The sequence below is a fragment of the Sardina pilchardus genome, chromosome 1, assembly GCF_963854185.1.
Source record: "Sardina pilchardus chromosome 1, fSarPil1.1, whole genome shotgun sequence".
NCBI classification, from domain to species: domain Eukaryota; kingdom Metazoa; phylum Chordata; class Actinopteri; order Clupeiformes; family Clupeidae; genus Sardina; species Sardina pilchardus.
In genome coordinates this window covers 26,746,227-26,758,726 of record NC_084994.1, presented here as the reverse complement: position 1 = coordinate 26,758,726, position 12,500 = coordinate 26,746,227, and the positions used below count along the sequence as shown (strand labels likewise).

The 12,500-nt window shown below is 49.3% G+C and overlaps 2 protein-coding genes across 2 annotated transcripts in view; one reads left to right on the top strand and one right to left on the bottom strand.

Annotated features, from left to right (window-relative positions):
• grin2bb (glutamate receptor, ionotropic, N-methyl D-aspartate 2B, genome duplicate b) overlaps positions 1–4,699 on the top strand; it is a 113,102-nt gene extending 108,403 nt beyond the window's left edge. The window contains exons 14-17 of the mRNA XM_062533356.1: positions 1,568–2,888; positions 2,949–3,698; positions 3,774–4,319; positions 4,389–4,699. Of these exons, the coding sequence (XP_062389340.1) occupies positions 1,568–2,888; positions 2,949–3,698; positions 3,774–4,319; positions 4,389–4,699 (2,928 nt within the window). The remainder of the gene's footprint in view (positions 1–1,567; positions 2,889–2,948; positions 3,699–3,773; positions 4,320–4,388) is intronic.
• Positions 4,700–11,959: 7,260 nt separating this feature from the next.
• si:ch211-243a20.3 (uncharacterized protein LOC100151507 homolog) overlaps positions 11,960–12,500 on the bottom strand; it is a 10,938-nt gene continuing 10,397 nt past the window's right edge. The window contains exon 4 of the mRNA XM_062540266.1: positions 11,960–12,500. This exon is cut by the window's right edge and continues 610 nt beyond it. The gene's annotated coding sequence lies outside the window, so the exon portion shown is untranslated.

Here is a 12,500-nt window from a genome sequence, read left to right as displayed (position 1 = left end):
GAGAGAGAGAGAGAGAGAGATGAGGAAAAACAGAGAAAGAGAGAGAGAGAGAGCGGCAGGGAAAGGCAAAGAAACTCAGTGATGATGTCAGCTGAATTTTAATCGCGCCGATCGAAACCATCGACCGTCGCTTTGGAAACCACAGTGGTCGCGCGTCGCCGGCCTGTCCTCGTCAATCATGTGTTGTTCCCGCCCTAATCGAGCTGATCCATCTCCTCCTGTCTGCCCTGCCCTCCTTAGCCCTCACTCTTCCACCCTCGTCTCTCTCTTCTGTCTGTCTATTTATCTATCTATAACTCTCTCTCTCTTTCACCCTCTTTTCTCTCTTTCTGTCTATCTGTCTATCAGTCTATTTATCTATCTATAACTCTCTCTCTCTTCTACCCTGGTCTCTCTCTTCTGTCTATCTGTCTATCAGTCTATTTATTTATCTATCTATAACTCTCTCTTGTTCACCCTCATCTCTCTCTTCTGTCTATCAGTCTATTTATCTATCTATAACTCTCTCTTGTTCACCCTCTTCTCTCTCTTTCTGTTTATCTGTCTATCAGTCTATTTATCTATCTATAACTCTCTCTTGTTCACCCTCTTCTCTCTTTCTTTCTATCTGTCTATCAGTCTATTTATCTATCTATAACTCTCTCTCTCTTCCACCCTCGTCTCCCTTTTCTGTCTATCAGTCTATTTATTTATCTATCTATAACTCTCTCTTGTTCACCCTCATCTCTCTCTTCTGTCTATCAGTCTATTTATCTATCTATAACTCTCTCCATGGTCTTCCCTTCCCCTTAGACTATACGTTGTGTGATTAATGTTGTATGTGTGTGTGTGTGTGTGTGTGTGTGTGTGTGTTTGTGTGTGTGTTTACATGCATGTGCAGTACTGTGTGTTAGTCTGCATGGCAATGTGTATCTATGTCTGTGTGTGTGTGTGTGTGTGTGTGTTTACATGCATGTGCAGTACTGTGTGTTAGTCTGCATGGCAATGTGTATCTATGTCTGTGTGTGTGTGTGTGTGTGTGTGTGCATGAGAATGTGTGTATCTGTTTATGTTTATGTTTATGTGTATGTGTGTGCATGTGCATGAGTGTGTGTGTGTGTGTGTGTGTGTGACAGCGCAGTGCTCAGTAAGATGTGCAGTAGTAATGAACTCATTAGTCAGTCTGTAATGTAGTGCTCCAGTCGCTGTGGCCTGCCATCTTGTTTCGCCTGCCTCCATCTCTCACAGTCTCTCTCTCCCTCTCTCTCTCTCTCTCTCTCTCTCTCTCTCTCTCTCTCTCTCTCTCTCTCTCTCTCTCACACACACAGTCTCTCTCTCTCTCTCACACACACACACACACAGTCTCTCTCTCTCTTTCTTTCTCTCTGGTGTAGCCCCAGCTAAAATACTCCATGCAAGTGATATGTTATCTTAATGCTGCCAAAGCGAGCACAAAATATTAAATGATCTCTCTCTCTCTCTCTCTCTCTCCCCGTCTTCATCTCTTTCTCTCTCTCTCTCTCTCTCCTCCATACCCCACTCTCTCTCTCTCTCTCTCTCTCCCCCCCCCCCCCCCCCCCCACTACAGGGCATCTACAGCTGCATCCACGGCGTGCAGATCGAGGAGGAGAAGAGCTCGGCGCTGCACTCTCCCTCGGCCACCATGAACGCCAGCATGTCCAACACGCACTCCAACATCCTGCGGCTGCTGCGCACCGCCAAGAGCATGACCTCCGTGCCCGGGGTCAACGGCTCGCCTCACCGCGCCCTCGACTACCCGCCGCCGCCGCCCCCGCCGCACCGCGAGTCCTCCATCTACGACATCGCCGAGCACCGGCGGAGCCTCGGCCCCGGGGTCGTCGGGGGCGGGGTCGGACACCCCGACTGCAAGCCCCCGCCGCCGTACCTGCCCGAGGACGGCCTGTTCGGCGTCGGCGGCGTCGGCGGCGTCGGCGGCGCGGACGTGGACCGGACTTTCGGCAACCTGCACCTGAAGGACACCAACCTGTACCAGGACCACTACCTGCAGCACCACCACCACCACCACCACCACCAGGGGGCACTGCAGGGGCAGCAGCAGCAGCAGCAGGGGTCGGTGGTCGGGGGCCCGGCCGGCCTGCCTCTGGGTATGTCGGCCCCGCTGGGCCTGCAGCGGCCCCATAGCTTAGGCAGCACCACCTCGCTGGATGGGGGGGGCATGTTCGATAGCGACAGTCTCGGGGGAGGGGTGGCGCCCATTTTCACCACCCAGCCACGGCAGTCCATGACGCAGCGCGGAGGAGGAGGTGGAGGAGGAGGAGGAGGTGGGGTGGGAGGAGGTGGAGGGGGGAGTAAGTTTGACCTGATCGCTGGGCACCAGACCCATCAGAGCTCGGGGTTCAAAGGAGCCGCGCCCGACCTGTACGGACGCTTCTCCTTCAAGGGGGGCGGCGGCGGCGGCGGAAGTTCGAGCTTCCTGGCGGGACACGAGCGCTACTGCAGCGGAGGGGGCGGCGGGGGGGGTGGCGCGGGGTCGGGCGGGGACGACGGCAACGTCCGCTCGGACGCGTCGGACATCTCCACGCACACCGTCACCTACGGCAACCTGGAGGGCAACGCCAAGCGGCGCAAGCAGCAGTACCACGACAGCCTCCGGCGCCGGCCGGCCTCCGCCAAGCTCCGGCGCGAGCAGGACGCCGACACCGACTTCGGGTTCCGCCGGCGGCAGCACCACCACACCATCCACCACCACCACCACGGCGGCGGAGGAGGAGGAGGAGGAAGCAGTCACCACGGACACAGTCACCACGGGCACAGTCACCACGGGCACAGTCACCACGGACGGAGGTCGGTCTCGCCGCCCTTGGAGCGCAGCTCCAGCGCCAAGGGCAACCACTCGTCCACGACGTACCTGTACCGCGCCCAGGACAAGGAGAGCGGCGGAGGAGGAGGAGGAGGAGGAGGAGGAGGAGGAGGGGGTGGCGGACGGGACTTCCGCGACTTCTACGTGGACCAGTTCCACGCCAAGGAGTCCGTGTCGCCGTGGGAGCACATGGATCTGAACGACGGAGGAGGAGGAGGGGTGAACAGCGGTCTTATGCCCGTGGAGGATTTCCTGAAAGGTAAAAGCAAGAAGACGGAGGGGACGAAGGTTGGTGGAGGAGGAGGAGGAGGAGGAGGAGGAGGAGGTGGTGGTGGTGGCGGATCGTCGCCGGTCCCTCCGGGGCCTCATGCATGCTGGGAAAAGAGCTTGGGGGTGGGCGGCTTGGCGGGAGGTGACTGGGAGTGTCGCAACTGCCACAGCCATAGCGGAGGAGGTGGAGGAGGAGGAGGAGGAGGAGGAGGAGGAGGAGGTGGGGGGAAGGCGATGGTACTGCATGGGGGCATGGGAGTGGGCGTAGGGTACCCAGGGATGGGGGGAGGAGGAGGAGAGCGAGAAAGAGAGCGAGAAAGAGGAGGCGGCAGCGGAGGAGGAGGAGGAGGTGGTGGTGGGGGGGGTAGCCGACCGACCTCGGCCTCCGGCAAGCGCTGCGAGTCCTGCAAGAAGCAGCCGGGCAACCTGTACAACATCAGCGAGGACTTCAACCAGGCGCGCCACGCCAGCCAATCCGGCGGCGGCGGTGTCCAGCGGCGGAAGTTCGGGCCGGGCGGCAGGGTCCTGCGCCGCCAGCACTCCTACGACACCTTCGTGGAGCTGCAGAAGGAAGGGCAGGGCCGAGGGGGAGGCGGAGGAGGAGGAGGTGGAGGAGGAGGAGGATTCGGGGGCGGATGGGGAGGAGGTGGGGACGCTGGTGGTGGTGGTGGCGGAGGAGGAGGAGGAGGGGGGATGTCGGCCGCGCTCCCGCCCCCTCGGAGCGTGAGCCTGAAAGACAAGGAGCGCTTCCTGGAGGGCCCCAGCCCCTACACGCAGATGTTCGAGCGCTACGCCGCCGAACGGGGCGACCGGGAGACCGGCGGAGGAGGAGGATCCTCCTTCCTGGGCAGGGACCGGGGGAAGGCCGGCGGCTCGTCGTTCAGCCTGTACGGCCGCGAGCGCGGCGAGCGGGGCGAGGGAGCGTTCCACCGGCGCTCGGTCGGGGAGCGGGACCTCCGCGAGCGCGAACGGGAGCGGGAGCGGGAACGGGAACGCGGCGGGCTGGGTGGTGGATTTGGTGGAGGTGGTGGTGCGGGTGCGCGAGGGTCAGGGACTTACTCCTTGTCTAAATCTCTCTACCCAGATAAGGTGAGCCAGAACCCCTTCATCCCGACGTTCGGCGACGACCAGTGCCTCTTGCACAGCCACGTCCACTCGTACTACGGGAAAAACCCGCAGCAGCAGCAGCAGCAGCAGCAGTCGTCGCCGCAGCAACAGCAGCATCAGCAGCATCAGCAGGAGCAGCAGCAGCCGCAGCCCCAGCAGGCGTTGCCCCAGCAACCGCCTCAGCCGCTCGTCCTCAACAACAGTCGCACCGACTTCCGGAGCCCCATGGGCGTCACGTCGTACCTGCCGGCGTCCGCCACCGCCGGGGTCCTGTCCAACATGGGCGTCCCCGGCGGCGCCCGCTACGCCAAGGACATGTGTCTGGGCGGGCCCATGGGGAACCACCAGGTGGGCGTGGTGTCGGTGGGCAACAACAAACTGCTGTCGGCGAGGGACGCCGGGCTGGGCGTGGGTCCGGCGGGCCAGCGAGGGGGGCCGTTTAACGGCTCCACCAACGGCCACGTGTACGAGAAGCTGTCCAGCATCGAGTCGGACGTCTGACGGGACTTTGAGACGAGCCGATCCGGGGGCCGAGAACGCGGCGGCGAGAAACTGAGAAACGGGTGAACGGAACGGAACGGAACGGACGGACGTGCGAACGGACTTACAGACAGGATTTTTTCATTTGTTTTTGTTCGGTTTTTTTTTTGGCCAGAGATAGAGAGAACACAAGAAAAAGAGGGGAAAAGAGAGAGAGAGAGAGACAAATAAAAGACAGAGTGGAGGAGAGAGAGAGAGAGAGAGAAAGACAGAGTGAGCAAGACCAGGAGGCGACGAAGAGACACTGTGACAACTTCAGGAGTTAGGAAATGGGATTAATTTAATGAATCGATGAATTGACAAATTATTCAATTAAGACACTCTGGACTGACGAGACCTGGAGGAGACACTGTCCCCTTTTGTTTCTTTCTTGTTTTTTTTGTTTTTGTTGTTCTTTTTAGGGGTTTTTTTAGCCAGATAGGGGACCGACGCACCCCAGACGTCCTGCGCCGAGTCGTTGCGTTATTCCGTTGTTCTAAAGGACCTCGTTCTGTGTAGGAGGAGAACCGGACCACCCTTCTCACCGGAGAGATTGAGAAAGAGAAAGAGGGATACCTCTCGTTTTTTTTTTGTTGTTGTTGTTGTTGGTTTATTTTTCTCTTCTTTCGTCTCTCTTTCAGCTGTTCTTTACACCAAATCAAAGGTTTGATCCTGCCTAGCTCGCTATGGGAACATGGTACAATCACGATTGATCGAGAGAGAAAAAAAAAACGACTTTACTGTATTGAAGCAACAGGGTAACACTCACAATAACTGTATTGATAATATTGTTTTAAAAAGAGATAATGATATTAAATATTGATTACTATGTTTTATGATGTTCAGTTTGGGCTTGAGTTCTGAATATTTTTGCGCTGTTACATATCTGTACTGTAGGTGCTTTTATGTTAGCACAGACATGTCACAGGCTTGCTGTTTTTCATTTATTCTGCTAAGCTTGAGGACGACCCTTTTGAAGTTCCTTATTATTACAGTTATTATGATTATTATTATTATTAGCATTCTTATGATTACGATTACTGATTATCCATGTTTCTTTTTTTCTGTTTTTTGGGGTGATGTGTAATGTACGTGAAAGGCATGATTTGCGAGAAAAAAAAAGAAAAAAAAGTATTAAGACGTAAGATTTTTGTTGTGACGGAAATTTACTGATGATAATAATTATTGATACCAATTATTATTATTACTGTTAGGGTTTTTTTCTTTTTTTAAAAATCTGTTTTCCCACGGAGTGTTTGTTAGTGGACAATTGGTCTTTAGAGAAACTACTGCACATGACGTGCCTTACCAGAGTCTTACAACACTTAGTTTGGACAGATGCCGTTGCCGTGGTAACCACATGGCCCCGATTCCCGGTGCCATGACGTATCGGTATCACTCTGATTCCCAGTTCACTCTCCCCCCCACCCAAACACACAGGCCGTAGGTATACATATTAATATATACATATATTAAACATAAATCACGACAGTGATGCCACTACAGTCATGGCTGCTGGTTGACGCTAATGCTGGTGTATTGAAAAATGCCATTCCCAAACTGTTATTGCCTCCATTTTAAAATACCACCATACAAGAAAAGAACTGGAAAAGCAATGTTCTTCTACATCCAACATATAGGAACAGCTCATTGGCATACCAGAGAAGACAGAGTCAGTAGTGAATCACAGGGCCCCCTTTTGGTATTTGTTTCCAGACTTTCTGCATCTTTGATCCCAGAAATAAATCTTTTTATACCCGGTTCTTTATCAAGACATTTGAAAAGACTCTGGGCCCCCCTGTGGAGTTATTAGCGGGCGTATGAGAAGTTATACGACGATTTAGTTAACGGGTGTGACAAATCGATGTGTGTCAACTTCCACTGTTTTTTGTTAAAGGTGCAGTCCTTGATTCTAGTGAAAGTTTGTTGGGCTATTTGAGCTCAATAGCCAATCAAATCTCACCCCTCTCTACCGTGCAACGGGAAACAATGTGCTGATTGGCTGGGAAGCCATAGCCTACCGCTCGGCCCTTCCTCAGACCAGTTTGTTGTCATCAGGACAGTTTAGCACCACTGGAGTCTCTTGAGCACACTAAATTGGATGGACAGTATAGCCTAAGTTTAATGTGAGAATTTGAATGGCTTTGACAAAATGCATAATAGGTTCGGTTGTAATCGAGGACTGCACCTTTAAATGTAAATATATGATTTCCCGTCTTCTCTCTTTCCCCCAGCTTTACACAGCTCTAAGACAGTGTGGATGTAACACTATAGGTGCTTCTCAACATGCCTCCTCGATCCTCGAGGCAGGGCGTTCCCACCGATCTGTAACTAACACTGGATAGACTATCCCATTGTTTTCGCCCCATCATTCCTTATGTAGATCAGTGAGGATCGAGGCCCGAGGAGCGAGGGAGGATGCATAAAAGCCCAAATGAGAGGCACCCCAAGCCTACATTTACCACTGGGGGGGAGAAGTCACAGAATCCACGATATGCCTGTCAGTATTTGTTTCCATGGCAATGGGGGATGTCTGTCATGACTGACTTCTGTCACATAGGATCCATCAGCTGCATATTTTAAATGGAATAATCTGACGTGCATTAGCCTGCGTCTTTGGCCACACTTTGACTGGTTGAACAATTTGATGTGTCACTCCGCTCATGATATTAACTCACCACGATAACATATTTGTAGGCTCACTGATTGTGATTTTATGAAAGAAAACTGTTTATACCCAAAGATATGGATTCCAACTGCAGGGTGCACTTGAAGCAGCATAACACTGCAGCCTAAACTAGACCGGATATCGTCCTCGAAGCCATTTAACACAAACGACAAGACTTTGTCCTTTTGATAGTAAAGCGTCTAATGGGTTGGGTAAACCGGTAGGACCTATCATGAGATTTGTGGAGAATTCAGATCCTGCAACACTGTTTAGATGTGTCTCACTTCTCCCTGAAATGATAAACATGCATTTTACGAATTTAAATATGATTTGATATTATATGGTTGAGTTGATGGAATTTTGATATGGTAATTTCCCCTTCATTCACGTCAAATACAAATATTCGCACTATAAGGAAAGGTTGTCTCTTCAGTGGGGGGAGTAGGCCTGTGATTGCGTGTTAACTCAATTGAAATGTCAACGTAGGCTAAGCGAGAAGACAAGCACTAAGCGACTAGATAGAAATGCCGAGAAAGATGATAGTCCTAATTCACATTGATAGGCCTACCCCACCCCTTGCAGATGAATTTATGGTCAACCTCAATGCCACTTACGAACACATGAAGATATCCAGGTAGATTATCGTTTAGCGTCACAGCTACTTACCTTTCTAACGACGTTTTCTTGTCTGTTCCTTTGCCGTGTAGGCTGAGCACAACTTTACTTGAAGTTTGTTGTATGAACTACACGCCTGTATTTGTTCGAAATTTTCTGTAAATGTATACTATTAAATGAATCAAAACCAGGTTTTTATTTCCAATTTACAAGCACAATGTTTATAATTTTGTTTGGGAATATTTGTGTCGAGTATCTTCACTATGAATATATGTGAACTTTTAGAAAACATTCGGTGCATTAAGCATTATGACTGAGCAGCCGGCGGATGATTTATGTCTTACTGTGAGTAGTGTTGTGAGGGGCATGCTATTCGTCCATATTTATTTACCATTCTTGTCTTAATTGAGTGCGTTTTTTTTTCTTTTTGACAATGTCATGAACTTTGAGAATTAGGGATTGGACCTTTTTTCCCTTTGATTGCAACTGGTGTGTGCGAGTGCTAAGATGGTTTACACATTTCCAAGACATTTGTGCTTGCTTTTTTAAATTATTAATCACTTATTTTATTTTTCACATGCCGTCAAGTAGGCCCAGCACTGCCTACCTTGACCTTGGCTAACTTGCATTTAGTCCGAATTAACAAGTGGCGCTGACTATTGAGGTGGTTCAGTTTTATTTATTACCACTGGAAAGGTTTTTAGCGTTTTAATTACATTTGTAACGAACTACCAGAACAAAACCCACCGCCCACTGACCAAACACGTCACAGTAGTCCGAAATGCCATGCGCGCAAGACCCGTCTCCAAAGCGCGCGTAAAGGAAAGGTGTTGATTTTCAGCAGAGACTAGCTTACTCAAGCATCTCTCTCACACTTTAGCTCCGCTTTCAACACAAGTGCCACGGTTGGGATTTGAATCCTAGTGGTCGACATAAGAAGTTGCTCATCAATTGCTAGGAACCCGATACTCACCTCAGCGCATAGCGGAGAGAGCGGCCAAGACCGAGAGAGGGAATAGAAGGACGACACAGCGGCTTGTGTCCATATCTGACACTAATATCGTCGATTGATATGTAGGTGGGGTGTGAGACGCCATAATGTGTAGCGTAGTAGCGGCGACTTGGACAGGGAAATAGCTCCCCCCCCCCCCCCCCCCCCCCCCCCCCCCTTTTTTTAAAAAAAAACTATTCTCACTTGCTTCTTCCTGTTTAAAAATGGGCCTTTGGTGGGCGGTCGATTTTCGTCATGGAAGGATGAAGACACGGTAGTAGCCGGCACTCACAGCACTTGCTTCGCCACAATGAGCTTACTCTTTTTTTCAGTACTGTATGCCCCTACTTCAATAGTATGTGCCTGAATTCACATGCTTGATTACCTCTGTGTATGCCCGCGCGCATGTGAGAGAGTGCGAGTGAGGCGTGTACGGTTGTCTCTTGTGGCGTCTGAATTTTGTAAATAATAATAAAAAAAAACATCTCCCCTTTTACAATACATTTTAATAAAATATTTAGAATGTCACAATTTGAAGTAACCTCTGTTGTTAATAACGTCTGCCGTTTTTCCAAACCATATATCCTAAGGAATTTGACCGTTATGGCAGGGACTGATTTAGGGTGTGTGTCCCATTTTAATCTGATCAAAGAACCGAGATCTTTAGCCTACGTTTTTCCTCTTGTGTCTAGTGCATATTTCTAACAAGGTCTTTCTTTTTTAGGCAAGTGTCATTTTATTTGAGGTATAACCACACAGTTAATACATGTACAGATTGTGTAAATATGTGACGAAAACCCGTTTCGCTTACTATGTTTTGTATAGAGAGAAAATGATGTTCTAAAATGACAACAATAATTTCATTAACGAGATAGGCCTATTTCACAATACTTAAAGATAACGATATACTGACGCGGTATATGTGAAAATAACTGCTAAGCTATATTCTTCTGTCTCTTTGTATAAAACAGTGTTGACTATAAATAAAAGGGAGAAATCTCCAAAAAAAAAAAAAACACGCTCACACGCTCATTATTTCTGGCCATGTCTGTAGACCTGTTATCTCAAAATAAGTCTCAAAATAGGCCGCACTCTCTCTCTCTCTGTATTGTGTGTGAGTGTGTGTGTGTGTGTGTGTGTGTGTGTGTGTGTGTGTGTGTGTGTGTGTGTGTGTGTGTGAGAGAGAGAGAGAGAGAGAGAGAGAGAGAGAGAGAGAGGAGGGGGGGGGGGGGTAGCTAACAGAAAGCATGTTTATATGTCCGTGCCGATGTTCCCTTTAATGAACACATTGTGTCATCTCTCCCCCAAGCTCTGCACTTTTTAGGTGACTGAATTCACTGCTGCTATAGCGTAACCCTTTCTCGCGGTGGTAGTCTAGGCTACCCTCTCCATTCTCAACCCACCCCGTCTCTCCAACCATCTCTTTTCCTGTCAAACACAAGACGTGCCGGAGCACAGTGATATGAGTTAATTGCATTACGCGATATTACGCTGGCTCCGTTGCAGGTGTTAGCCAGATTACATTCCATGGTAAGATTTCGGGAGCCTGCGCAATAAGAATGTGCCCGAGTGGAAACGACGTTAGCGCATGTCAGTGGTATTATTATCACTTTACCGCTCGGCTTTATAAACCATTCTGACCTTTGGATCAAGAAGGAGGCTCGAGCAACCTACTCCTATAAGTAGCCTAATCAAGGCGAGACGAGAAGGCAGCAGTCCAAGCTGAGACCGGGTCGTCAGATAAAGTTCTTATGTTAGCTGAGTTTCAAGCAGTTTCACAATAGATCTATTTAATCGCTTTTCCTATTCATTGCATTTAAAGACATCTATTTCTATGCACCACGCATGCGGGGTTTTTTTTTTAATGCCAATTCCCGTGTAAGCTACATTGCAACACATGTAACTACTTCTTGACAATTAACTGTTACCTAGCAACTGGGTCTTTAGAGAGAGGGAGGGAGAGAGAGAGAGGAGTGCTAGGCTTCATAAAGAGGATTTGTACTGTGTATTTTCACTGTCTTGGTGGATTGGATGGATGCAACAATGAATCAACATAGATACAGAAATGGAAAGAACAGCGCGCGCCCAACGCCCACACACAACGGAAAAGAGGGAAAAGCGCGGGAGGAGGAGGGGGGGGGATGCAGATCGCCGAAAAGAAGGGACGGATGGTAGAGGAATACCGGTTTCTGTTGGGAGGAGGAGGGGGGGTGTCAAGCAGAGGGAGAGAGAGCAGTGATGGAAGAAGTGAGAGAGAATTTAATAAGGAGGGTGCTGGTCGTCAGGCACTGACAATCATTGGCCTCGGGAGGGGGAGGAAAGGAGAGAGAAGGCTACTGTTGCCGTAGAAATCGCTCCGCATTTTGATACGAAGTTTTAATGAGGGCACATCGTCAGGTGGTTCAAGGAGGACGCAAAGATCATCGCAAAAAAAAATCACCAAGTGCACCCGAGTTGAATACACCTCTCTCCGAATTGTTTCCCAGAAAACACAAACTCTTTAAATAGCCAATATAAGCAAAATATGTTGCCTTGCCTACCCTAGACATGGAGCCATCCAGCATGCTTATAATCAAGATAAATTATCGGGCTCCACATGATAGCTATTCAGACAGTTTACTGTGATTTCAACTAATTGAAACAATCATCTTCAGATTTCAACAGCTGTCGGGGGGCAAGCGAGTTGCGTTGTTGTGCCCAAAGACGCAGTCACAGCGACATCTTGCGGTGATAGCCTAGCCTCTCACTTTGCCTATTTGACCAACATATCAAGGGGCGTTATAATTGTTCTTCTCCTCTGCGGTGTGCGCAGTTGGAGTATTGTGTTGTCTTATGTTTTTAGACAATAAAGGCTACACGGTCAATAACACAATTTCAGGTATGTGCACTGCCTTTAGAGATTAACTGACACCTTGCAGTATGGCTTGTGGATGTGTTGGTCTACAAAATAGGGAGAAGGTGCATATCATTATTTTTAAACGTTTATTCATATGCATAGTGATTCCATATTGCAACAGGTATAGAACAGTCATAGTCTAGTTTAGACATATACACACAGATTTGACAGAATACAATATTTGCAAGATGTAGGCATTCACAACTTCAGTTCCTCTACCCTGTCTCTTATCTCTTGAGAGTTTTCACTCATATTCACTCACTACCTCTTTCTTTCTTTCTTTTTTTCTTTCTCTCTCTCGGTCTCTCTTTCACACACACACACACACACACACACACACACACACACACACACTCCCTCTCTCACCCACTCCTTTCAGTATCTTTCTCTCTCTCTCACACACTCTCACACACACACACACACACACACACACACTCACCCACTCCTTTCAGTATCTTTCTCTCTCTCACACACACACGCACACACACACTCACCCACTCCTTTCAGTATCTCTCTCTCTCTCTCTCTCTCTCACACACACACACACACACACACACACACACACACACACTCCCTCTCACCCACTCCTTTCTGACTTTCCTTCTCTCACACA